This window comes from Rousettus aegyptiacus, unplaced genomic scaffold, assembly GCF_014176215.1.
Source record: "Rousettus aegyptiacus isolate mRouAeg1 unplaced genomic scaffold, mRouAeg1.p scaffold_m13_p_12, whole genome shotgun sequence".
NCBI lineage: Eukaryota > Metazoa > Chordata > Mammalia > Chiroptera > Pteropodidae > Rousettus > Rousettus aegyptiacus.
The window spans coordinates 47,480,429-47,506,870 of record NW_023416287.1 but is presented as its reverse complement, the minus strand read 5'-3'; the positions used below and the strand labels follow the sequence as shown (position 1 = coordinate 47,506,870).

Sequence of the window (26,442 nt, the reverse complement as noted above, 5' to 3'; positions counted from 1 at the left end):
AAGAGAAAGGGAAAGGAAGGAAGTGGGGATATTTGTGTCAACATTTTACTGTTCCATTTTCCCCCATCTTTACTGTGAAGGTGAGTTAGTATTTACACAGTTTCCTACTAAAAGGCCTTTGGGATTATAGAACCCTCAAATGTCACAGGGCTATCATGACTTTCTCTTTTCATATTTTCTGTGTTGATGATTATAATTAGGTTTAATATTTGTATCTCTTCCTAGATCACAGATTTCATGAGGGCAGGCACCATACCCTGATGGGGTTCAGAACAGACTACCTGAAAACATGACACCTTGGCATACAGAACATTTTAAGTTGAGGAATTTGAGAAATGGAAGGTGCAGGAAGGTCTCTCTGACTTCTCTATTTTTCCCTGAAGCAGGTAATAAGATCTTGTAGGGGAGAAGAAAGTTTTCCTCAGCCCTGTTAGGGTCACTGGCTGTGTCTAAAAATTAAATTGACGAAGACAGATTAATAGGATGAAAGCATACAAGTTTATTGAATATAAGTTTTAGGTGACACAGGATCCTCATAAGGAAATGAAGACCTGAAGAAACAGTGAGGCCTGAGTACATTTCTGCTGGGTTTGATGAAGAGTAGACGGTGGTGGAGGACTATGATAGGACAAGGAAGTATGAGGTCAGTGTAGTGAACTGAGGGAAACTTAGCAAGGCCTGTTTGTTTAGATTCTTCTCAGTGTCCCTTTGTCTTTGGAGATAAGAAGCCTCCTTTCCTTTGGGTATAGAGAGGGCACCTGTCACATGAGGATCTTACAACCTGTTTCAGGGGTGAAGGGTCGGGGAAGTTCGGAGTGACTTTGCTTCTGCTGTTTTTCAAACTCCTTTAGCTTAATATAGTCAATATGCTAAGGTGCCATATTTTGGGGTAGCATGTCCTGAACCCCATCAACACTCATGTAAGAGGAATGTTGAGGAGAATCCGAATGGTCTTGCTCATAGTTTTTATCCCATCATGTTTTTTCATGACTTTCTACCCTTCATCAAATCTAGCATAAAAACACTCAGGTTTAACCACTTTTGTGGGTCTTCATTTCCTTATGAAGGCTCTGTTGTCACATAAAACTTCTATTAAATAAACATGTATGCTTTTCACTTGTGGCTCTGTCTTTGCCAGTCTAATTTACAGGGTCCCAGCCAGAGAACCCAAGATGGGTAGAGGAAGAGATTTTTTTCCTCTCCTACATTCCCTTGTTCACAATTATGTCCTGGGTGGGTAGACACAGTGCCTTGTGTAGAGTGGTTGCTCAGGAAATAATAAATGAATGTATGAACAAGTGAGAATGAGGAATAGGCTATAGACTTTTGGTGGAGATCCCTTAGAATAACATCTGGGCACTTTCAATGATTATAGAGGTTGATGGCACTGAGAGGTTGTTAAGTCTAATTTCCCTTCAAAAAGTAGGGCTTTCCTGTTTCCTGATAAAGGTACCAGCAACAGTTCTCTTGCATTTAACCAGTTGACCCAGAGCTATGGTATTTTATAATTTCTCTATTTCTACAATTCTTAAATCTGGACTTGCCTGTGACTTGCTTTGACCAATAAAATGCGGAAAAAGTGATGTCAAGATGGTCCTGGGAACCTAGGTCTTATGAGCTTGTAGTTTCCACTTTCACCCTTTTGGAATGCTGTATTCTACATATAAGGAAGTTCAGGCTAAATTACAGGATGATGGGGGGCCTCGTGCCTAGGTAGTACCTATACTCATGAGAGTAAATAAAGAACCAAAGATAATTGGGGGAAAGGGCTAAGGCCAGTTCACTCACCAACACCAGATAAAAGGCAGAATATCTGGGAACAGATGCAGGTAATTGTTTGAGGGGGTGGTGAGGCAAATGGAAGATCTCTTATAATGGCTATTTTTATTAAACAAGATATAGGAGTTGGCAGGCAGGTAGGCAGACAGACAGGGAGACTGTGTTGGAGTTTTGAGAAGAAGGAGGGGGTGAACAGCCATCCAAATGAGTAGGTGAGTGATTTTACCAGGGAAAAGTAGTACAGTTGCCTGGCAGCACCAAAGGTCTCCTTGATGTTTACTGTCATTAATGCAAGGCTGGTTTGTTTTTCTCCAGCCACATTCGCTTACTCAAGAGCAGTTCCAGAGTAAACAGAGAATTGGGTTTTCCAGACAAGAAGAAAGGAAGGAGGGAGAGGCAAGGAGGTTGAGGGTCTATGCAAAACAGTAGGTAAAATGATGAAACACTTAATTTATACTGGGTAAAGAGGGAGTGTGAATAGGAGCAGATGAATAGAAAAAAGGTGAGTTCTATTGAAGGTGAGAATTATTGGCACTAGGAAAGGAGAGCTGGAATGACGGGAGGTAATCCTGGGCTGCTTGAAATGGATACTGTGGAGCACACAGTTGTAAGTAATTAGTAAGTTCAAGGTTATGGTCCTGGGAATGGTGGGTGGGTTAGAAGCTAAAAGGCTGCATAGACATTGCAGGAGTCATCTATATAGATATTGAAATCACCATCACTTATTAATTGAGCCAACTGTATTACTGGCTATTATTTCTGCTGGACGATCGCAAGTGATGCTAACTGAACTTTTCATTGAGAGCACTCGCCACAGTTTGTATTGGTCAAGTGATTATTGACAGTAATCAGGACTAACAGTTTGTTTTGCTTACTAACATATAGTTGGCGCTCAAAGGCAAAATGAAAAAAAAAATGAATTCTAGCTATGGAACAAATGTAATAAATTATAGCGCCAACGGGTTTCCATATGAAAGTGAAGGCAAAGCTCCACGCGAGTATACATATATTTTTGTCTCTTGTACTCCCTGCTGTTTCTCGGTGCTTAGAGTAGTGCCTGAAACATATTAGGTGTTCAATAAATATATGCTGAATGAATAAATAACGAACCACCTTCAGTCCCCCCGTCGCGCCTGCGCGAGAAGCCCATGGGTCTGACAAGCCCTGGCTCTCTGCGCCTGCGCGGCCTCGGCCTGCGTCGCGCCCTACTATCTTCGGGCCTTACTTTGCCCTATTAGGTTTGAGCCCTGCTGGCCCCTGTAGCCGCTGGACTGTGACGCTGTCCCAGCTTCCTGCTGGGCGTTCCCGCGCCTACTTAGGCAGCTGTCGTCCTCCACGTCAGAGAGTGGGCCGTGGAGATGGCGGCTCAGAAGATAAATGAAGGGCTGGAGCACCTCGCCAAAGCTGAGAAATAGTGAGTGAGAGACTGCAGCGTGGGCGTCTGTACGGGCGCTTGGGGCCATGCCTCGCTCTGGCCGGGGCTTGGCGCCCCAGGTTGGAGGGAGAGCGCGGGGGGGTGAACCGAGTGGGGGTGGCGCTGGCTGCGCTCACCGCACCTCCGGATGCGTGGTTGGTCCGCGCGCCGGAAGTCCGCGCTCCTCTGCTGGGGAAGCCTCTGCTGCAGTTTCCGCTCTGAGCAGGATTTCACGACCCTGGAGGATTGGTCTGAAGGATTCCCTATGACGGAGGCCACCTTTTACCTTGTAACATGTCTAGCAGCATCCCTGGCCTCTACCTACAAGATGTCAGTAGCACCCTTCCCCTCCCTCCCTACTTATGACAACCAGAACTGTCCCAGGGGGACTAAAATCGCCCTGTTGAGAACCACTGCTCTAAAAGACTACCTAGTGTTAGTAGGATTGGGCTACAGATTTACCCTGAGTTTTCCTCGGTGACTCCTTGTCATGTCCCTTTATACTGTTCCTGGGGGAAAGAACTGCGCTCCCTTAGTACTTTTATGTTTGTTCGGCCAGCTTCCAGCTTCCGGCACGGTACGTAGTAGCTACCCAACAAATATTTGCGGAATTGAATTGATTCTGCCTGATCAATTTTTGACGCTCCCATCCATTTTGGTTGCATTGCTCCAACAAATTTTTATCTGGCGGTTAGAGATAACGAAGTCCACGTTGTACTCTGTGCTAGATGCTTCACATACCCAATCTGACATCCCCACAACTTACCAAATAGAGATTCTCATTTTACAGAAAAGAAAATGAGGCTTGGAGAAGCCTCATAATAACTTACCCAAGGTTGCACAGTGAAAAGGTGGCAGAGCCAGTTTTCAACCAGTGGAAAAATTCAGGTTCTTTCTGTTTTACTACATTACATACTTCCAGGCAGTGTGGAAAGTTACTGGGGCTCTTTTTTGGTGCAGGGGCCCACAATGATCTATTGAGAGCAGATACAAAAATATTATTAGAACAGTATGTGTAATAAGGATTTTACCAAAGTTGTGTTAACTGTACTTTGGTAACAGAGAAGTTTATTTCTGCCTGGGGGAATTTAGGAATATTCACAGAGGTGATTTTTGAGCATGGTCTGAAAAATAAACTTTTAGTTGAGGGAAAATCCTGTGAGAGAGCCTATATACAAAATAGTAATGAGCACAGACTTAAAAATATGCTGGGAGAATAGTGACTGTAGAGTAGTTGTAGTGCCCAGGCCTGAGCTAGAGCAGAGAAGAGTGGGGGCCAGACTGTGAAGGGGCTGCCCTGCCCCTCTAATGCCCTTGAACTTTAGCTTTTCTAAAGATTGAATAACCAGCAGGACCTGGTTAGATTTATTTTTTGGCAAGAGAAATATGGTGGAGAAAGGACAAGGGAATGGAGAGGAGAGTGAGAACTTTGGCATATTCAGTAAGCAAACATTTACGAAGTGGTCACATTATACCGGCTGATGGGGTTACTGAGGTAAGAAGTCTCTTCCTCAAGAGCTTGGGAGTCACAGGAGGGCTAGTAAATAGATGAGTAAAAAGAAAGTATTGAATGTTAGAGTAGAAGTATGCAGTGGCTTCAGTGGAGATAAAATGTAAGGAAAAGTTGCTACTCTCAGGGTGGGAGGCATGAAAGAGGGCAGCAGAACCTGAAGGGTGGGTGACCTCTGCATTACAGGTCTACAGGCTGTCATGACGAGGGCCCAAATTAAAGCAACAGTACAGGGGCAAGATTGTGACATTCCTCAAACAGAATTGACAGCTTTAATGACTTGACTGGAAGTGGAAAGAAAGGCTTGACCTCTATCTAGGTGGAGTAGAGGAGAGACCTTTAGCCAAAACGAGACCAAAAACATGATGGGTGGGTAGGGATGGGACAGGGAGGTGTTGGATTAAGGCTTGAATGTGTTATGTTTGAAATGCCTATAGACAGAGTTGCTCAGTAGGTGGCAGGAAAAATGGGCCCAGAGTTTAAGAGAGATTTGGTATTTCTCATCTTCTAATCATAATATGGTTCAATATTGTTGAATAGTTTTGTCATTATAATTAATCCCCTCAAACAGGTTTTGTGGGTTTTGGGCCTATGGAAATTGATCAAAGTGTTGGCCTCAACAGAATTTTCTAATTGACTCTTGACAAAAATAGAAGCTGTAACAGGTGTAGCCATTAAACTAAATTAACCAGGGTGTCTTCTCTTTTCCTAATTAGAGGTGCTTAATTGACTGGGGATGATATGCTGTATTTTTAAGTTTCTAGCTCTTTTCCTGTGTAACCCATTAGACATTTGAATGATTAGATCTTGTTTTTGATGGGATTTAAAACATGTTAGTATATTGAATATAATGAGTGCTTTGAGGGAGGAGTAGAGGATTAAATTTTTCTTTTTTGCGTACTTTCTTAGTATCTTGGATTAGAGTGGATAGAATGCAATTGAAAGATTACTCTGAGCAATAATATTCTTTATAAGCTTGAAAAATTGCTTACCAAATTGAATTGTATAAGGTTCTCCCTTGATGCTTTTGAAGCTAACTATGTAATAGGTAAGCAGGCTTTCACTAATCAAATTGAAAGTTAGAATTTAAAATGGTGTTTATTTAGCGATTCTTATGTACACCCAAACTTGATAGAGTTAGTTTAAACTGGAAATATGAAATTATTTTAAAATAAAAAGAAAAATAAATTATTGCAGAAAGGGCAAGTAAGGTAAATACTCCAAATTGATTGTCCTTTGGTTAGTATCCAAAATGCCAGTAGTGATCCTGGAAAGCAGCTTCTCTTTGTTTTCATAACATCCTTGTCTTTCTGATAACTCTCCTGTTCACTGGTGGCTAGTTCCCACCCTTTTTTGGTGAGCCCCTCTGTTGTTCCTCTGAATATTTGTATTCTTAAGTCTTTCTGCCCTTTCTCTGAGGTCTTCCTAGGGGATCTTAATTGGGCTCTTGGTGTGGCATATGCTGATGACTCCTCAGTTATTATTTCTAGCCTCTCCTGAGCTTCAGTCTACTTACTTGGCACAATGCTTCAGTGGGCTTCGGGCTTTAATGCGCCCCAAGGCTTGTTACACCCTGGATTTTTGCTGCCATGCCAGAGTCTCTGTTTCAGTATTTCCGGGGCTGTGCTCAGCAATTTACATTTCTAGCATATTTCCAGGTAATGCTAGTCTGGGTACCATGCACTGAGAATCTCTACTGTACTTCCATGTTATACAGGTCAAAAGAAAAAAAGCCATGTCTATGGCAGTGGGAGGAAAAATGGTGAGGCTGTATTTAATTGTTATGGTTGGATGGAGGTGAGCAAGGTGGGGACTTGGTACCTTTTTATAATGACCCATAAAGTCATTACAAGTAGAGTTCTGACTTATAAATGTGGCTAATAAAGTCTGTGAAATGTGTCTTCCTTTCACTTTAGCCTGAAAACTGGTTTTTTAAAGTGGAAGCCAGATTATGACAGTGCCGCTTCTGAATATGGAAAAGCAGGTACGTGTAACTGTAATTCCAATGTGTAATCGTAAAGTAGGCCTACTTCCTCTCAGTATAATGCTTACTCTTAATGCTTCCTATAAGATTCTAATAGTTAAACAACAACAACAATGTGCCCAAGCCCTTGTTATTCCACTTGTTATTTTCAGATGTGTTGAGGGCTGAGTCAGAGATTCGGCTACCTCTGCCTCATTCTCATGACAGCAGAGATGGATAGACTTGGCAGTACTCAGCTGCAGGATTTTAGCATTGTTTATATATTCTTGAATTTTAGTCAGTTGCATACTATTTCCAGGAGTTTTGCCCTAATCCTCTATTATAGTTCCTATTGTTGACTAAAGATGTGTTTGACGCATGGTTTTTCATGAGCCATACTTCAAGATACACTGATAAACTTTCATGTACTGTTAAGCTACATAAATATATGAATAAATTGGTATATAAGATAAAAACTATCTGAAATATGCAACAAACAGGGACTTTACTAAAAAGTTAGTATTTTTAATTATGGATTTGCTTTCAGCATATCCACTATTATTTTGGATATAAAGCATAATACAATTGAAAGTACCTTGAATACATTTTACAGTTGTGTTGCTGTAATAAGCCCTGACCACACTTGTTACCCTAGCATAGAAATCATGTAGATATTGTGCTTTGGGAAAACTTTAGTTTTCGTATATCACCAAAGAAAAAAGACATTGGGTAAATTGAAACTAATCAGTACAATAAAGGTTTTACTTTCTAGATAATGAAAGTGACAGCAAATGAATCTTTAGCACTTGTTAAAATCTGGAGTAAATTCTCCCTGATAGTTATAGATCATATTTAAAAAGAAAATGATGTATATCATATTTAAAAGGAAAATTATGAAAAGTTCAAACTATATGGATTTTTTAGACACTTTGTATGAGAATACTTTTGTTGTATATGCATTTAAGACCATGAGCTCCTTTCAAAAATAAATATTTCAGGTAAGATTTTCCCATTAAAGCATCCTTCATTTATTTTCTTTTAATGAGTTATACAGAATACATTTAATCAGTAGAATAAATGAGGAAATCCAGAGAGGGAAATAGTTTCAGTAGATGGTTTATTTTCACTGTTTCATTAAAGAGAATTTTAAGAATGTTTTTAACATAAATTTTCCTTAAAGCAGTATCCTTTTTACTTATTTGTAAGCAGCCTTTGGTAAGTTTGCCAAAATCTGTAATATCATATTTCAGGTCCAATTCTAATTGTTTTTGCTCTGATGATGGCACAGTAATGTGTTTTAGCTTTTTGGATGCTGAGATTTTTTTTTCATGGAAACCTAAACAGTGCAAGAGCTTTATTTTAAAAAATTCATTTTTAAGTTTTTAGATGTTCATTTAAAGGTCATGCCAAAGAGGGGACTTATTCTAAAAAAAATATTTAATGTTTGGTCTTTATTTCTAACTAATTTAAAAGATGGAATAAACTATAAAGTACTTTATATTTGATTAAATATAAAAACTGATGAAGTAAGTCACTGTCTTTTGTGGCAGTACCTGTCTTTTTGGGAGTATTGGTTTGGCTGATGTAACCTTGGTTTCTCAAAGCTTAGATGCTGGTGTTAGAATGACTCCCTGGTTTTTAGTGGAAGTAGCACTGATTTGTAGCCAATAGCCTACAATTTAAAAAAAGAAAAAAGAAAAAACCTTTTGGAAATAACTAAGTTATTGATAATCAAAAAAGTGGTAAGAAAATTGCTTTAGGAAAAAAAATGGATTTTATAGTTTTTTTTTTAAGCTTACTAAGATTATTTGATTAAAATATTTTTTAATACTTTACACATGATAAATATTTTGGTAATGATTCATTTGAGGGATTTTTTTTAAATGAGTGATGGAAATAGAAAGTTTCTCTTTGTTGTTCTATTTCAGCTGTTGCTTTCAAAAATGCCAAACAGTTTGAGCAAGCAAAAGATGCCTGCCTGAGAGAAGCTGTTGCCCATGAGAATAACAGGGCGTATCTTTTTCAGCCTTTAAAAAGGACTTGACAATTCAATGATTTTGAAAGACATGAATTATTTTTTCTTGTTATACATTTGCTACATGTGGAGTACAATGGTATTAAAGTAGAAAACAATTATAAAAATTCTGTATATGTAAACTCTGAAGGAGCATTTATAGAGACTTCTGATCATAAGGCCCATACTGCTTTGCAGAGCTATGTTGGAGGGTTTATTTCTGTTGTTTCTGAATGTGCTTGGTGATGATTTTACTTGGGATAAATGAGGGAAATCTGTAGACAGGTGCTGATGAATGAAGAGGTAGCACAGGCGTTGTGCAAACTGCTATATAAATATTTTTTAAATATAATCTTCAGGTATTTGAAATAAGATTTATAAGTGGTTTAAAACAATACATTTTCCTAAAGTATTTTAAAGCTTGTACTTGAAAATGTTTATTTTGTCTCACTTGCTAATTATGGTTATCATAACCTTGCATTTTAGTGAAATTCTTCAAATGAATGCATAACTATTATAAAGCATAATAGTTTAAAATCTATGAGTTGTTCCTCCGAATTAGTTTTAAGTGATGTCTCTCAGGATTACACTAGTAGTCCTGTTTGTAGGATTTGCTTTTTTGGATCACAGCTGGGGCAGTGATATAGTAACCTTTGTCTTTTAAATAGTAAATCTTTAGAAATGATTGATTTGCTTTTTTTTTCCTTAATTTTGGCATTGTTACATCCATTCAGTCTTTTTCATGCTGCCAAGTAAGTAAATATTCTCCCACATTTTCGTATTTGCAAATTATTGTTTTAAATGTTGCCGTTTTCCCACAGGTCAGTAATTTTTTCCTAAATTATAAATTTATAAATAGTGAATTCTTTCGTATTGATTTAAATACAGGTTATTTCCATTTGTTTCAGTAGTCATCTGAACCTTAAAAACCAAGCCCTTTCCTAAAATATGCTATGTTTAAATTAAATTCACTCTTATAGTTTTAGGATCATTATGTTCAGTAACTTAAGAAAAAACAAGTTAGAATTTCTTTTTTTCCCCTCTTTCTTCATAGTTACTAGTGCCTACAGAGAAAAGTAGGACACTTTATCTTGCATTTATGGAGAGTATTTGTTTCAAAACTTAGATTTAGGTTTGTCAAATAAGTCATTCAACCTTTTTGAGTCATACTTAATTTCGCATCTGCAAAATGAAATCCCTTCAGCTTAGATGCCATGTTTCTAAGGCATTATTATTGCCTATGAAAATTTAAAAAAAAATTATGTTGTGTACTAGTACAAACCTAAAGTAATATATAGTGCCTGAGCCAATTGAAAGTGAAATTAATTCCCTTACCTGTAATAGAAAATTTCTCCTTCCCCTATTTAAGATCTCATCCAAGAAATTATATTTTCTTTGCAGAGCTTATGAGCAAGCTGGCATGATGTTGAAGGTCAGTAATGTGTCACAACTGTTCTTTAGGTAAAATGAATTAACTACAAGGTGTTGAAGTAAATTTGTTGAGGTTAAAAAGTCTCTTTGCTATAAGGGGAGAGATGTTAAGATTTCTTGTTCAAAGCAATGCTAGTTGGGCTTATAGGGTACATTGTGTGTGCCATAAGATAGGGAGTTTTAAAAGTGAAATTTTAGAGGGACTGTATTGGAGGGAACTGGGAACCCCAAGATTCTAAGCTTTGTAACCAGGAGAGAGTATATCGCTAAACAGAGAGCTATGCGGGAGGTTTCTCTACTTTCGAGAACTTTAGGACATCTTAATATATTAAAAATTTACAAGTATATATTTTTTTACTACCCATGGACTATAGAGAGATTTTTGATTGTTTTATAAATATCAGTTGACATCAGAGAGAACTGTAGACTTAACCCGTTGCTGTATAACTGATTCTTCTTGAATGGAATATTTTGGCTGATATGCCTGTGCCGCTTTCCATATTACTGTCTTAAAAACAGGTTGAGAATTAATATCCTGTTGTGGTGAGACGGAATGTGTTACTTTATGACACAAACTCTCAAAATATGCCAGTGGCAATTGAAATAGGACATTTTCCTTTCCATTTTTATGTTCTCTAATATGGTAAAAAGTTATTTTGATTATAGTAAAGCTTTGTTTTAAGAACTTATTTTGTTTTTAATTTCTATAACTTTTATAATTTTAAGTTACTGATTTTTTTTAAGGAAATATGTGTTCAGTATAGAATATTTAGAAACACTGAAACATTGAAAGAGTATTAGTAATAGCTGTTAACATGCTTAGTTTTTTTTTTTCTAGTTATTTTTCTACACATATACATTTGCACATATATATATAAAAAACCGATATTGTTCTTTACAGAGTTTCGTATCTTACTGTTTATATTTAACTTTTTCATAGATTTTCTAATGTCATTTAAAAAATGCTTTCATAATATATATCAAGGATTTTAAGAGTTCATAAATTCTAAGTTCATAATATCTAAAAGATTTTAATAATTTAAGAGTTCATAAAATCTAAAAGTAGATAGCATAGATTTATGCATAAGGATGTTTATTGCTACATTGTTTAAGAAAATAGTAATTGTCTACATTTTTAATAATAGGAAAGTGTTTATGATACACCGTTATATAGCCATTGTAATAAAGCTTTACTGGCTGAAACACAGGAATCCGATTGACTTGGTGATACAAGTCAGGTTATTGGCCTCAGTCCTTAACAGCTAGAATTTTTCCTATAGCTGAAGGAGCTAGGTGTCTGCCCTGGCCTCCTGTCTCAGTTCCCCCTGAGACAAGGAAGCACTAAGGTACTTCCTGTAGTCCCTGTGTACTTTCTGCCCACTATTAGCATATAATATCTTAGTACAGAAAAGCTAGAGCACTAATGATATGTAATCCTCACAACCTCAGTTTATACTCTAACAGCCATGCTACAGCTTTAGTTTTCATCAAAAGTTATGAAAAATCATTTCTGTTGCTCTAATATCTGTGTAAGTTGAGGATTTGAAAGGCACTGCTTTGAATGAAGGAAAAATAAACTGAATGGGTAGGGGAAAAGACAAAAGAAAATATTTTCTGTCACTCTCTTGTATTTAAATTAAATGCTTTTGGACAGCCCTTGGCGTCATTAGTAGAAGTCTTGAGCTACATGGCCCACAGTTACTTCTGTGGGCTAAAAATTCCATTTTTTGTCATACAAACCTTCACATTCATCCTCTAACAAGGCTTTGGAAGTGACAGTTTGTAGATGGAGGCACAGGGGAAGACACAGGGACTTGTTGAATCAACTTCTGTTTCTGTCATTTTACAGCTGTTATGATTTCATATCCTGTTTGCTCCACAGAAGTGATAAGGTGACTAAGGTACACAAGCCACTGAAAATAGGCATATTTTAATTTTCTTCTTCGTGATTTTGCCATATTAGAAGAACATGGTGAAGAGAATAAAATCGTGTAACTTTGAAGAGTAGGCAGCCCATCAGTTTTAATAAAGAGGAGTCTGTGTTATGGTTGAGCCTCTGCTGTTCATAGTCATGCTTGCTTCGATACAAAAGCAGGAGGATGTATTTACTGATTTTTAAACACGTGATCTAGATGGTTCTTATTTCATATCGAGTTCATGTGGTTCTTGCTCTATATGTCTTATCTAACAAGGGTAAGACTCATGAAGGATAGTACCCTGTGTTATATTTCTTTTTATTCCCGTCAATGTTTTGCATATTGTAGATGCTCAGTAGATATTTATTTAATTAAAGGGTAAGTGAACCGAGAGAAGAAATACGCTGTAAAAGCCAAAGTGCCTGTCAGGATTAAAGTGGGTGAAATAGATTTTGTTAGAGACTTACCTCTCCTTCCTACCAAATATCTTTCAACATATACTGTGGACACTTGATTCTTTCCTTGACCTTTGGTTTCTATAACATAAAAGATATTTTTTTTTTACTGAGTTTTGAGGACATATTACCTGATACCACTCCAATTGCGTTTAATAGCAACATATTTTGTGTAGTATCTGTTATATTGTTATTTAGTTCCATAGCTAAATAATTTTAAAAATTTATTTTGAAGTTAGTAAGAATGAGACAAGCAAGTTTTGCATCCTAAAACATTTGTCAGCTCAGTGAGGGACTGAATAGGCAGACTTGAAAACAATCCACAAGATGTCGGCCTGGAGCCTACTTTAAGATACAACATATCAACCCTAAGTAAATAATGCCTGTATACTTTATATCTAGCTTTTAAATGAATTTTTAAAGTTTTTTTTTAAAGTTTGAAATAGAGATATTAGATGTGAGATCCACAGGATGTTGAGACTTATGATTTAACGGTAAGATATAGAGTTATTCTGTTGATGACACTTAGCATGGAAGCAGATTGCAAACTCAGATGAACTCAGGGTGTAGGAGAGTGACTGAAATGAAAGAAGCCAGTGGGGGGAAATGTGGCTACTTCAGGAAGTGATACGCCTCCCACAGGACAGCCACTGCATAGTCCTAGCGTATTATTGCCATGTGGGAATGCAGACCTACTGATGCCATAGCTTTTGATGTTTTTTTTTCTAAATTGGAAATTATAAAACAATTTTTGTGAAAGTATCTGACTTAAAAATATTGACTGGTTCAAGTAAGGTGCACTTGGAAATGAGATGCAGCCCTTGGGCTACCAGTTTGCAGCCTTTGGCTTATGTCTTGTATATAGTACAGACTCAGTAAATGTTCAGAGAATTGTGACTGCTTAGAAAACCGTAAAGGGCAAGTGTTTTGGTTTCCTCTGTACAGTTTCCCTGAAACACTGTGAAATGATGATGAACTGTTTAGAAATTAACTGATAAACTTTTGGTTTGGCTAAATGAAATTTGATGGGTAGAATAACCATGTGAAGGCATTTTATTTTAAATATGTTTATTGTATACATCTTGAATCATTTACTTTTATGAATCAGGGATAATGTAGTTGAATTTTGGATTGTTAACTCTTTCTTAAGGTGATGCTCTTACTGATCTATGCTATATCCTTCACCTAAAGGAGATGCAAAAACTGCCAGAAGCTGTTCAGCTGATTGAGAAAGCCAGCATGATGTATCTAGAGAACGGCACCCCTGACACTGCAGCCATGGCATTGGAGCGAGCCGGAAAGTGAGTATGTTGGAACCCAGTCAGTCTCTGCATAGAAGTCATTGTCTTTGTGTTTTAATAAAGTCCTTTGAAAAACAAGTTTTGTCTTTCTCATGTAAGTTAAATTTTCTTGTCTAATTTAGGCTTATAGAAAATGTAGATCCAGAAAAAGCTGTACAGTTATATCAACAGACAGCTAATGTGTTTGAAGTAAGTTTGATTTTTATTTTTTTAAGTATACTTAGAATATTTAGCTTCGTAATATATAGGAAAACAGAAATGCAGCTATGTCTTAAAACTTTTCTGTACTTACAACTGAACTCCATTTTTTCTGTTAGATAATAATGACACGGACTAGCAGCTTTGGTGGTGTTTTCCCCCGTTTCCCCTCCTCCCCTCCCCCGCCCCATCCCAATCCTCAAGTCAAGTGCCATTACTTTTTTATCAGATAATTATTGGAAGAAAAAAGCCCTGCATTAAAGCAGCCAACATTATCTTTTCCTTGGTTCTCTCAGAATGAGGAACGTTTACGACAGGCAGTCGAATTGCTAGGAAAAGCCTCCAGACTGCTGGTACGAGGACGCAGGTAAGTTTACTGAAACTGCTCTTATATGTCCATGTGTACCTTTAGTTCATGTTTGGAACTATTCAGTACTTTGGGACTGGCTTGTTAACCTTTTTTGGTGTAAGTCGTAGACCCAGGCCACACAGCAGAAAAAGTGATGTCTACAAGATGGCACATTGAGTTAAATATTAAAAAAGCTGCTGTTTTTCTAAAGTGTAATTCCAAAATATATCATGCGTGTACTTTTATTGGTTAAGAACTGGCTCAGCAGAACGAGAAAGCAGTTTTCTTCATCTGTTATTTAGTTAGATTATAATGTTTCTTGCTTGAGGAGGAATGTTTATGTAGGTATAGATAACGTGGTGTCTTAAATGCTCACCCATGAAAATGAACAGCTTTTTGACAGCTAAATAGTATCACTAAGGTATTTGCTTTGTTATCCTTTAAACATATGACCTAAGGCACAAACAACTGGACCCTAGAAACCTGGAATCCCTATTGGATTTTCCTTTTATTTTTTAATTTATCTCAATTTTAGTAAACAGTTTCTGTCATAAATAAAATTCTCTGTAATGAGATTTAAGATAGGAGATGATAAGTCTGAAGATAGATCATTTGAAATTTGCCACTACCTCTTTCATATTTTTTGTCAAGGAATGAAAAACAAATGACTGAAGAATCTATTGATCCCTTCCTGGGACTGAGTTAAACTTTTTCTTCGTGGAGACTCAGTTTCTAAAATATAATTCAAACATATTTTGAATAGTACCAGATAAATTAATATAAAATTAATAACTATTAAACGTTCTCATTTAAATATATGACTTTATAGGACCTTTTTAAAAATTAGACGACATTGGTTAACAAAATTATATAGATTTCAAGTGCACAATTCAACAGTATGTCATATATATATTGTGTGTTTACCAAAGTTAAATTTCCTTCTGTTAGCATATTTGACCCCCTTTACCTTCATTTCCCTCTCTCTCTGCCCCCCTTCCCTCTGCTAACCACAAGCTGTTGTCCATGTGTCTCTGTTTATTTGTCTTGTCCTTTTGTTGTTTTCAGTTTTATGTCTCATATGAGTGAAATCATATCATTCTCAACTTTTTCTGTGACTTATTTCGCTTAGCATGATTATCTTGAGTTCCATCCATGTTATCACAAGTGGCAGTATTTCATCTCTTATGGCTGAGTAATATTCCCTTATATTTATGTACCATATCATCTTTATCCAGTCCTGTCAAAGGATACGTCAGTGGTTTCCATGTCTTGGCCACTGAATAATGCTGCTATGAACGTCATGGTGCAATCATCTTTATGGATAAATGCTTTCAAATATTTTGAGTAAATACCCAAAAGAGAGATTGCTGGGTCATATGTTAATTCTAGTCTTAATTTTTTTGAGGAACCTCCATACTGTTTTCCGTAGTGGCTGTACCAATTTACATTCCCACCAGCAGTGTATGAGGGTTCCTTTTCCCCTACAACATCTTCAGCACTTGTTGTTACCTATTTATAGGACCTTTTTCATTGATTAGTTTTTTTGTTGGTCTAAACGCAATAACATTTTTATTTTGTTTTTAAATTAGGATTTTGTATTAAAATATGATGTAGAATTTATAAATCAGCCTTGAGGCAAATCATTTTTATTTATTTTAATAATCTTGGCTTCCTAGAAATTAAAATGATTGAAATCTCTGGCACTTTCCAACTAATAAATGGTGTTCTAATAAGCTGAGTTTAGTCTCTGAAAGGGTTTTCTATAGAAACAAAGCTGTTCATGGTGGTGGTCCCAGGCTCTTGCAGAATAGCTAGCTGACCTGAAAGATGGTACCTGGATTCTGACCCTTGTGAGCAGGGCCCCCGAAATATAGAAACAGGGCAGACAGGCACATCTGGAATCCTATTACCTCCTTTTCTCACTTATTCCTACCCCCGTAGTCCTCCCCCAAGGCTTTCAGTCCCTTCATAGAGCTCTAGGCCCCTTTCCATAGGGCCCCACTGAAGGCCTAAGAAATGAAGTTGGAAGCAGGGGTAAAACAGGATGGCTCTGTGTGGCAGTGTGCTCTGCTTCAGCTTCCCTGAGGTATTTCTTCTTTCCATGTCCTTTTCTCTTTTGTTTCCCCAACTGTAGATTATCTAAAACTGTGTTTTAGGGGGAGTAGAAAAGGGGACAAAGGGGCCATGATCTCCCTTGAGTGAGTGGTCAGCTGAGGAACATTTTCTGGACGTGTATACATATTCTTTTGGAGAGCTCCACGAGGCGTGGTAGCCACCATCATTCCGAAAAAGTTACAGATTGGTTGTGACATGTATGAGAACCATCATTCTAAGCAGGTATCAGGTTATCTTTACAGTGCCAGTGGAGGGGAAAAGTGTGAATTGATTGAGCAGCAGGAGTGAGGATGTTATGTGGCTATGCTTGAAAGGTGGACATTTATGAATCTAGGGCAACAGTTAGTCCTTTATTTACTTTATGAATTTGTTTTATTGCTTTTTTTCCTCTTAGTAAAAATACATTTTAAAATGATAGTTTTGTGCAGTGTTTGAACAAAAATTAATTTTATGATAATAGTTTTTAAGTTGTCTAACGATGAAAAATTGATTCCAGTTTACTCAGGAATATTAAGGAATTTGATATTTGGGTCATGTAGTATGAGAGAATTAAAAGTCAACTGCCACAGTAGTTCTTTCAGTCATTTAGGTAGTGTAGGGTAAGAAACACATGGAGAATCTGTACTAATGGAAAGGCAATTGAGATAATTTATGCGCTGTTTGACTATCTTGAATATGTACTTCGATTACAATCTAATTTTATGCTATCAGTTGCCTAAAAGAACTAAAAGAGATGATAATTTAATAATATTTAATAGAATGGCATGAAATTTAAAATTTTATGCTTGTTATATTTAGTTAATATGCTTATATTTCTTATATTAACTTAAGACTGTCAGATTTAATTCTAACTTAACAATAATTAAATGTCTTGGTGTTGAAGAACTAAATAATTTATTTAATATGTTGATTACTCTGCTTTTCCTTCACTTCTGGTCAGTTGTAATGCAGAAGTGAGTCAGATTTCATTTAGGATGCATCTAGGAGGCCTGAAATCAGTCCTAGACCATTGCTTTTGTTCTCTTCTGGGAAAGGCCTTTTCAACAAGTCGATCAGACTTACTGGTGAGGCTTTCTGTTCCTGTGCCTTGCAGAGGAAAGAAGAAATACCTGTGCGGGTGGCTCTCAGTGACCCTGATCTGGAGAGGAGTTTCCCAGAACTTTGCAATGATTCTCAGAGAGGAGGATAATTAAATTTCCATTTTAGTTAACCGCCCTACTCCAGTCACTCCCACTTCTAAGAGTCTCTTAGTAAAAAAAAGTACTTCCCACCCGTTGTCTGAGACAGTCACATGATTCTAAACGGGGGAAGGAATGGATGTATGTGTGAGGGGCGGGAAGGAACTCGTTAAAGATAATCACTAGGTTTGTCTTGCATAACTGTGTCCTGTCCAGTGTGATGCCTAAGTTTATTGGGGGTGATGAAAAGCTCTGTTAGCAATACAGTGAATTGGCCGAAAAGTTTCATAGGTAGTTAAAAATATATTCTGCAGTTGAGGAACTTGGGGCTGGAAGGAGAATTTTGAGTCATTGTGAGGGAGTGTCTGTTGAAAGCTGGGGTTGATTTGGGTCCTATGACAAATTCCTATCATATGCACATAACTTTTATGGGGCTTACATTTTGTTTAATTTTAAATTATAGGAAAATGAAAATTCTCTTTTCAGCAAAACCAGATACATTTTATTTATTTTTTAAGAGTATTAAGAATTACCTCTGTGTTTCATTATAAGTAATAAGTAATTTTCTGGATACATTGGAAAATAAGTGGCTTTATATGTCACTTTTATGGACTTTTAGCAAAGTTGGTCAGTTTTTTTTAGCCAAACTCATGCAAGTGCATTGTGTTTATCTTGGATGGCTGTTTATGCTAGGTCAGTATTAGCACGTGGAAATGCTGTTTTTATGCCAAGGAACTAAATCACATGTATAGAATATAGTCTTTATAGCTAAATATATGAAAAGCTTAAAATACTGAGATCTGTACTTGAAGGATTAATTGGGATATTGTGTTCATAGAATATTGTGATGTAATTTATTTTTTTAAAAAACAGAATCTGTGATAAACTCATGGTCACAATTACAAGTGATACATTTAATCCTCTCATATTAATTTTCTATTTCTGCACAACAAATAACTGCAATCCTAGTAGCTTAAAACCACACTCACTTATCGTCTCACAGTTTGGTAGGTCAGAAGTCTGGCACTATGTAGCCAGGTCCCCTGCTCAGGGTCTCACCAGGCTGAAATTAGTGTCAAGTAAGGCTGCAACCTCATTTCAGGCTCACTGGTTATTGGCAGAATTCCTTTCCTTGCAGCTATAGGACAAGTTCCTGTTTCTTTGTTGGCTCTCAGCCAGGGGCCACTCTCAGCTTTAGAGATGCCTGCAGTTCCTTGGCATATGCCCTCTGGATGGTTTACAGCACAGTAGCTTGCTGCTGCTTTGAGTCTGGCAAGAACACAGCTCTCTTGACACCCAGTCTCTAACCTTTCAAGGGCTCACTGATTAGGTCAGTCCTATGCAGACAGTCTCTGAGTGAATGATTCACTCAAAGTCAGTTGTTTAGTATCCTTCTCTTGGGAGTGATATCCCATCATATTCAAAAGGAGGGTTAAATAGGGAGTGTACATGAGGAGCGAGAATCTTGGAGAACTAAGAATTCTGCTACCATGCCAAATTTATAAATTGACTGTGTTCCTACAATTTAGTAAGTTGATCTTTGGAAATTCAGAATGCATTTCTCTAGTGAGTCTTATTTTATGAGACAGTAAGTTGACAGAGTGCAGCCCACAAAGATTCAATTTAATTCATGATGCGAGTTAAACCACACCACTTAGATGCAAATATTTTAAAAAGATAACACAAAAAATAACTGCATCTTTTTTATATTTTTAATTTGGGTCACAGCAACATCTCTCTGTAATAGTGCAGACTGCTTCCCGTTTTTGGCTGTTAGGATGAGAGAAATGGGTGAAGGCTCCAAAATTCATCCAGTCAAAAGATGCTAGTAAAAGAGTCCTGGAATTGAGTATAGTAAGCTTTATAGGGAGGTGAGGCTCTGATTAGAGTTTGATGGGATTGAAGCTGGGAGATAAAGGAGTAGGGCCTTAGAGGGTCAGAGGAAGATTTTTGGTGATCTTTTCCACTTTATTCTGACATCTGAGTGGGGTGGAAGAAAAGGGAAATGTGTGAAAGTAGGTGGAAGAAGATGGATGTTGAGGATCAAAGGTGACAGGAAGGACTTTGTGTAGCCCTCTGCCTGTCTGCCCTCCGCTGCCGCCCTTTTCATCACCAGTGCTGTTACGGCTCACCTGGGGAGCAGTGGAGTATGCGATGGTGTGGCCAGAGTGGTAGAATTAATTCATCAGTGGGAGGTAATGCTCTTGTGACGTCTGGATGGAAGGAGAGAGATCTGGGATGATTAAATTCAGGGTTGCCTTTCTAATGCATTTCATGAATGTTTATAAAGCAGTTTGTTGAATTTGATAGATACCAACTAATGAATGATCCTTACCAGACTTAAAACTCTCTGTTTGAAGTAACCTGTCCATAGTTCTTTTGCTTTGTCTGCTTGACTCCTAAAAGGATGTGTTGAGCATTTACTAAGACAAGCCATGTGAGCATAGCTCATGGAAAAGTGGGTTAGAAGCAGTTGCTAAACTGCCTGATATCTTCTTTATTTCTCTATAATCTGTAATACCAAATGCATTACAGGAATCATCTCTGCTATTGATTATTTAGACTTGCCTTGTTTTACATTTCTTTGTTTTGTCTTTAGGTTTGATGAGGCGGCTCTCTCTATTCAGAAAGAAAAAAATATTTATAAGGAAATTGAAAATTATCCAACTTGTTATAAGGTATGTTTTGAAAGTGCTTATTTTTGGCTTTACTTAGGTAATTTTTCATATTGGTGTAACTATGTACTTATGACCAGATTCCATGGATATTTATTTTTTAAAATAATGCTTTATAGGTTTCTATTTTTGGCCAAGACGGAGTAAGCCCACTGTAGCCTGTCTCTCCTGCTGATCACAGTAAAACTTCTGGACAGAATATATAGAGCAATTACCCTCGGACTCTGAAAAGTGAATAGAGTAGGAGGACTGTGGAGGGGAGTGAGCGCTTGGAGAAGCAACCAGTACAGGAGTGGGTTTCAGGGGTTTTTCCCTATCTCTCTTATGGCATTGACTTGAGCCCCAATTATGGAGCTGGGCAGCAGAGCTTCCAGCAGCTAAAACTTTTAAAGACCCATCTATCCCTTCTAACCAGAGGAACTGAGAAAAGAGGCCCCATTTTTTCTCCCTTGGATTTGCTCCATAGAAATGATTGTGCGTCTGGTCATATTGCTCTAGTCATAGAGCTACAGCTGTGGTGGTGGCACAGGCAGATAGAACACCAACCTCTTTGGCCAGAGGAACTGGGAAGATAAGACAGCAAGGAGAAAACCCCAGAAAGGGGAGCTGGAATAGGGAATCCTGAGTGAGTGAGTGTATGCATACATGCCCACACAAGTCTTGGTTTTACTTTGCAGCTGTACATGTGTGGGTCAGACCCAGAGCAGTAGAGCATAGGCTTTGAGAACTACACTAAGATTAAACCACTGTCTAGGGCTCATAGCATCTTTGAAAGGCTCATGTGTGGGGTAGAGCCCAAGCAGCAGAGCAGATGGAATATGCAGTCTGAGCCTGACTGGGGTGATTGCCTACTGGAAGTCCATCTCTCCTGAGATTTATAGGAGGGTCTATGCAGCATAAGATTTAGTGTCTAGGATACAGTCCCAAATTACTGCACATGGAAAGAACCAGGAAAAAATATCTTTTTCAGGAGAAAAGATGCCAACCTAGTTATGACCCAACTGATAGAATGATCAGATCAGGACTTTGAAGTAGTCATCATAACTGTTATAAGAGGCAAAGATAAACACAGGTGAATGAATAGACAAAAGGACTGATTTTTTTCAAAATAATATAAATTACAAAAATGAACTAAATGAGAACGTTAAAACTGAAAAAGCAGTGTCTAAAATAACATACTGCCGTAAGCTTAATGTGATAATGGAGATGACAGGGTCAGTGAACGTGAAGATCAATAAAGTATCAGAAAAATAGAATAGAAAGATTGAAAAATACTTTGTGAAGAGCCGTTTTACCCATAAGAACTTATTAGTCATATCTTTGATTTTATTAATGCTTTTGTTGCCTTATAAATGGTATCATTGCTTCCGTTATTTGGTTTTCATTCATTCCACTTTTCCTAGTATCTCTTTAAGAATTCCAAAGTATAATTGTAGAGTTATGTTCTCCTCTTTTTTATTCTCTTTTCAAGATTTGACCTGTATAGATATTTAAAAGAAATTTTCTTTAAAATGTGTGGTGGTGTTCTAAGGCTTTGTTACTCCAGGTGTGGTTCTCAGACTGGTGGTATCAGGACCACCTGGGAGCTTGCTGGAAATAGCAGAATCTCAGGCTTGCTGCGGGCCCACTGAATCAAAGTCTTCATTTTAAGAAGACCCCTGGGTGGTTTGTGTGTACATTAGAGTTTGAGGTTGTGGCATATCAGGATATTTTCCCTCAGATGTCCTGTGGAAGTTACTGCAGAATTTATAAATCTCTTTATTTAAAACCAATACTCAGAAAGTTAAATTCCAGATGTCAGGAAATTGACTTAAATTGATATAAATTTTGACCACAATCACCTGTTTTGTTTTAGAAAACAATTGCTCAAGTCTTAGTTCATCTCCACAGAAATGACTATGTGGCTGCGGAAAGATGTGTCAGGGAAAGCTACAGGTAAGATGTCTACACCACTGTCTTGACTTGCAATGTTAACATTTCTATTAATCTGAGATAACTGCTTAGACAAATATTCCTGGTCATGAACTTAAAAAAAAAAAATAAATTTCACAGTGATAAAAGCACTTAACTACCATTTCAGATTTTACAGCAGGATTTTTACAAGCTGTGTTCTTTTGTGTGTTTTTCTCCTGGGGACTTCTATGAGCATGGGTGATTTGCATGATTTTGTTATATTTGCCTTCTAAGAAAAAAAGAACAAGCAAAAGTAAAATTTGCAGAGTGTATGTTACAAGAAGATCAGAATCGCGGCTTTTCCTATTAGAGATATTTAAAATGAGCAGTCTCAATCTGGGCACTGTTGACATTTTGGGCTGCATAGTTCTTTTTCTTTGGGCCTGTCCTGTGCATTGTACGCTGTCTAGCCACATCCCTGACCTCCGCCCACTTGTAACAATTGAAAATATCTCTAGATGTTGCCAAACACCTGGTAGGATGCCTAGTTGAGAGGGAGCAGGTGGGGATGTGTGACTTGTTCTTGCTTTAGCATTCCAGGGTTCAATGGGAGTGAAGATTGTGCTGCACTGGAACAGCTTCTAGAAGGATATGACCAGCAAGACCAAGATCAAGTGTCAGAGGTTTGCAACTCACCACTTTTCAAGTACATGGACAATGATGTAAGTGACCTTTTGGTTAGCTTTATTCTTTCCTCTTGAATGGAAGAGACTTCTAGTGAGATTTAGGATGTTTGAATGTCAACCATTGGGTTTAGAGCCAATTATTATTCATCTTCCTATGTTAATCATGTGTGTACTTTTTAATTCATCTCCATTTTTAAGTTTCCATCTGTTGACATCTATGGGTTGCTTAGTTTAAGTTTCTTTTAGGCTCACTGAAAGAGACCCATCATACAGTAGCCTCTGTAATTCAGTGTACTTGTTGGAATCCCACTTCTGTGACAGCTAGCTATGTGATGCATGTTATTAATTAACCTTCTGTAAGCCTCAGTTAACTCATCTGAAGAAATGGTCCCTGTCTTGCCAGCTTGTCATAAAGAATAGACTAGACCATGTTTGCAAAACAGCCTCACACAATTCCATACACAGAAAGTGAGCTGTGATAGTGGGTTTCTCTTCTTTCAGAGCTCCATTTCGAAGTAAATTTGTGAGCACCTGTTCATTTGATTTGGTCTTGCAACTTTAGATTTTGAAGGTCTTGCAAACCTTCGATTTTTTTTTTTTTTTTTTATCACAGTGCATATAGAAGAACCATTTTTTTCCTGGGTAAATTCTTAATAGGCTTTTATAAATTTATATATTTTCTTAAAGAATTGTCCCTAGTTTACACTCTTTATTTATTCAATAGATCTTTATTTCATAGGAACTACAAATATTACTTAATATGTCCTAATTACCTCAAATTCCTAAGCGTGGTGTATAATTGACATTTTTGCTAGTTGTGTACTTGTCATGTCACAGTTATGAGCCATCTGACAGCAGAGCAGTGTTGACTTTTGTCATGATCGTTTTCCCTTCTTAAGTGGTAGTGTTGGTTTTTATGAAGTAGAGAGCTGGGAGCTACCATTTATTCTGTTGTTGAGACATCCCCTACAGAGCTGTTAGCTGTCCAGCTTTTGAGAACATGCTTTGTCATTGACAGTATGCTAAGCTGGGCCTGAGTTTGGTGGTTCCAGGTGGGGGAATCAAGAAGAAAGCGGCAGCAACACCACAGGCTAAGCCCGAAGGCACCACTGCGACTGCTGCTGAGGAAGACGAAGATGAATATGCAGGAGGGCTGTGCTAGACTTTGCCGAAAGACAGGAATCTGGACACGCCATTCATGGATTTGGATCTTATCTAAGGAACTTACTCAGACTTCAGTGCAGTCATGGTTTTGAATACTAATAAAGACTGATTTTTTAGTTACCATTGCCCCGAATCACCCATTGTATCCACTACCTGTGAAGTTTTTTTTTTTCTTTCCATAAGAGTTTTTCTAAGACAGCAACAGGAATTAACAGAAAAAAGTGGTCACATTTAAATACAGTCGATTTTAAAGTTTGCAAGCCAAATTCTAGACTCATTATGTTCTAAATAAAAGGGACAGTAGGCATAGCTATTTTTTTCTCTTGGGCTCTTGTAATTTATTGCGAGAGATTGTTTCTTGCATTTTATTTAATAATTGTTGCTAAAATTGAAGTTTGCTTGTTAAACAAAATAGTATTTTAAACAATCGTTTTAAAAAGTATATTTATTCCCCATGATATTAGGTACATTTAAATTATTAAATCTTTTCAGATGTGAGATTGGGACAGGAAGCTATTTTGAGCCTTAAAATATTATTTAGCCCAATACAAGATGCATTTAACATCTTATACGTAAATTTGAAAGTTCTGAAGGTAGCATATGAAAGTTATTCTATAAATGTCTTCCATTTCTCTTTGAAATATGGGTATTCTACCTGACAAAAACACTGAGTAACTGTCTCTAAACCCATTTGGTTCTTAAGTGGGAACTAATGTGGACCTTTTTTGGCATTCTAACAGAGGCAGTGTTCCTGTCTATATATACATTTTTTTCCCTCCAAAATATTTTGATTCATTTAGACTTATAACAGGGCAGTAATTTGACATGAGAGATGCTGTATACCACAAAAATTTAGCTGAAATGGAAGAATTATTTTAAAGTAATTACCATGCTACCAATATTTTGATCCTTTATAGATATTTTCTAAAAAGCATATTTTAAAGCATTCCTCCTTCATCCTGTATGGCTTGGAGCCATCTCCCAGTCTATTAATTAGAAAGAGGCTCCAAACACCAGCAGTATATACTCTGAAGGCAGACACTACCCAGAGTGGTTTCTTGTTCATTCCTATCCTGTCTCTGTCTCTTCATAGAGTCCTACCTGATGCAGGTACACTGTGCTTAGTTTTGCTAGGCTTCTTGGAAACACTAAGGTAGGTTATCACAAGTGGTCTTAGTTGCAGTTGGTTACTTGGGAAAGCTTAGAATAAGATCCTCATATGGCAGGCGTGTTTGGGGTTAGGTGGATGTTATGATGGAAATCTTTATTGAAGGGCTCATTCTGAACTAATAAATTTGACATTTTGATTCCTAAAGTTACTTGCATAGTTCAGGAGGTAGCAGTTAATTGTCAATTGTATGGAGATTAACTTTGAACAATCTGAGTAAAACTGTATTTAGGCAGTTATCTTCAATGACATTAATATTTCAAAGATCCTGTTATTGCTGCTGTATCCTTTAAATCTAGTGAGGAACTTCAGGAGTCTTACAGTAATGTTCATTTGAGTTAATTAACAATCCGTTTAAACAGATTTGACAGATTTTAAAGGTATTTTACACCATTTCTTTATAGACCATGTATTGTCCATTACTGCCTTGGAGACTTTTTTTTTTACTTTTATGTATTGAAAACAAGGAATGAATCAGTGCATTCTGTAGCAGTAGTGAGTCTTGACATAAAAGGCTTTATGGAAGTGAAGCCTCTCTCCACCCTCCCAGCCCATGTTTTAAGAACTAACATGCAGGACGTGTGGCCATCTCTCCGATGTCAGGGTTCGTCTGTGTGGTGTCCAGTAAAGAGCGTTGGCGCCACCTTTATGCATTTAGACTTAGGTCTTTATCCTCAGAGTATAGTCAGAGTGGAAGAGTCGGTGTTTACAACAGGGAAAAATATTTTCCAGAACTCATGTTACCACTTTTACCAAAGTGGAAGTCTGCATGAACATGCTGAGAAATTAGTATTCAATGTTACATTATATTGTAAGTGTAGTCAGCCTACAAAATATATTTAATATATTGAATTGTACATATGCAGAGTATGGTATTTGTGTATGGAATCTGTGCTTTATTCCTATTTTTTCCAGCTCCTTGATGAATAGGATATTAAATGTGTTGTTATAGAAATGAAGATTATTGCTTCTATGGGAAGATAATTATGAAAATAAAATCTGAAACAAGTATTATTTTTATTATTATTTTGCTTTGATTATTTCTTTTTTCAAGGACACATTCTCCATTATTTTTATGATTCAAGCTATATTATCCGAGAACAGTATTTTGTTCATTCTCTTAAGTTGTATATCCTGCTCTTTGAGAGTTAAGTGCCTTTGGGTGAGCAGTTTCGACTATAATACCGCCCTGTCTGCTACTTGGTGAGATGGAAGGCTTTAGTACATCTTCCA

At 37.3% G+C, this 26,442-nt stretch overlaps 1 protein-coding gene across 2 annotated transcripts; it reads left to right on the top strand.

Moving 5' to 3' along the window:
* The first annotated feature begins 3,035 nt into the window (after positions 1–3,035).
* On the top strand, positions 3,036–26,237 carry NAPG (NSF attachment protein gamma). 2 transcript variants are annotated; one of them, XM_016119902.2, is made up of 12 exons: positions 3,036–3,193; positions 6,620–6,687; positions 8,595–8,679; positions 9,415–9,432; positions 10,082–10,112; positions 13,674–13,783; positions 13,906–13,972; positions 14,278–14,348; positions 20,223–20,301; positions 22,154–22,233; positions 22,784–22,913; positions 23,896–26,237. In XM_016119902.2, the coding sequence occupies exons 1-12, from the start codon at positions 3,138–3,140 to the stop codon at positions 24,037–24,039; spliced, it is 939 nt and encodes a 312-aa protein (XP_015975388.1). In that variant the 5' UTR covers positions 3,036–3,137; the 3' UTR covers positions 24,040–26,237. The 2 variants fall into 2 exon arrangements, with proteins under 2 accessions (XP_015975388.1, XP_015975387.2); XM_016119901.2 differs by lacking the exon at positions 3,036–3,193 and adding an exon at positions 3,327–3,523.
* The last annotated feature ends 205 nt before the right edge of the window (positions 26,238–26,442 follow it).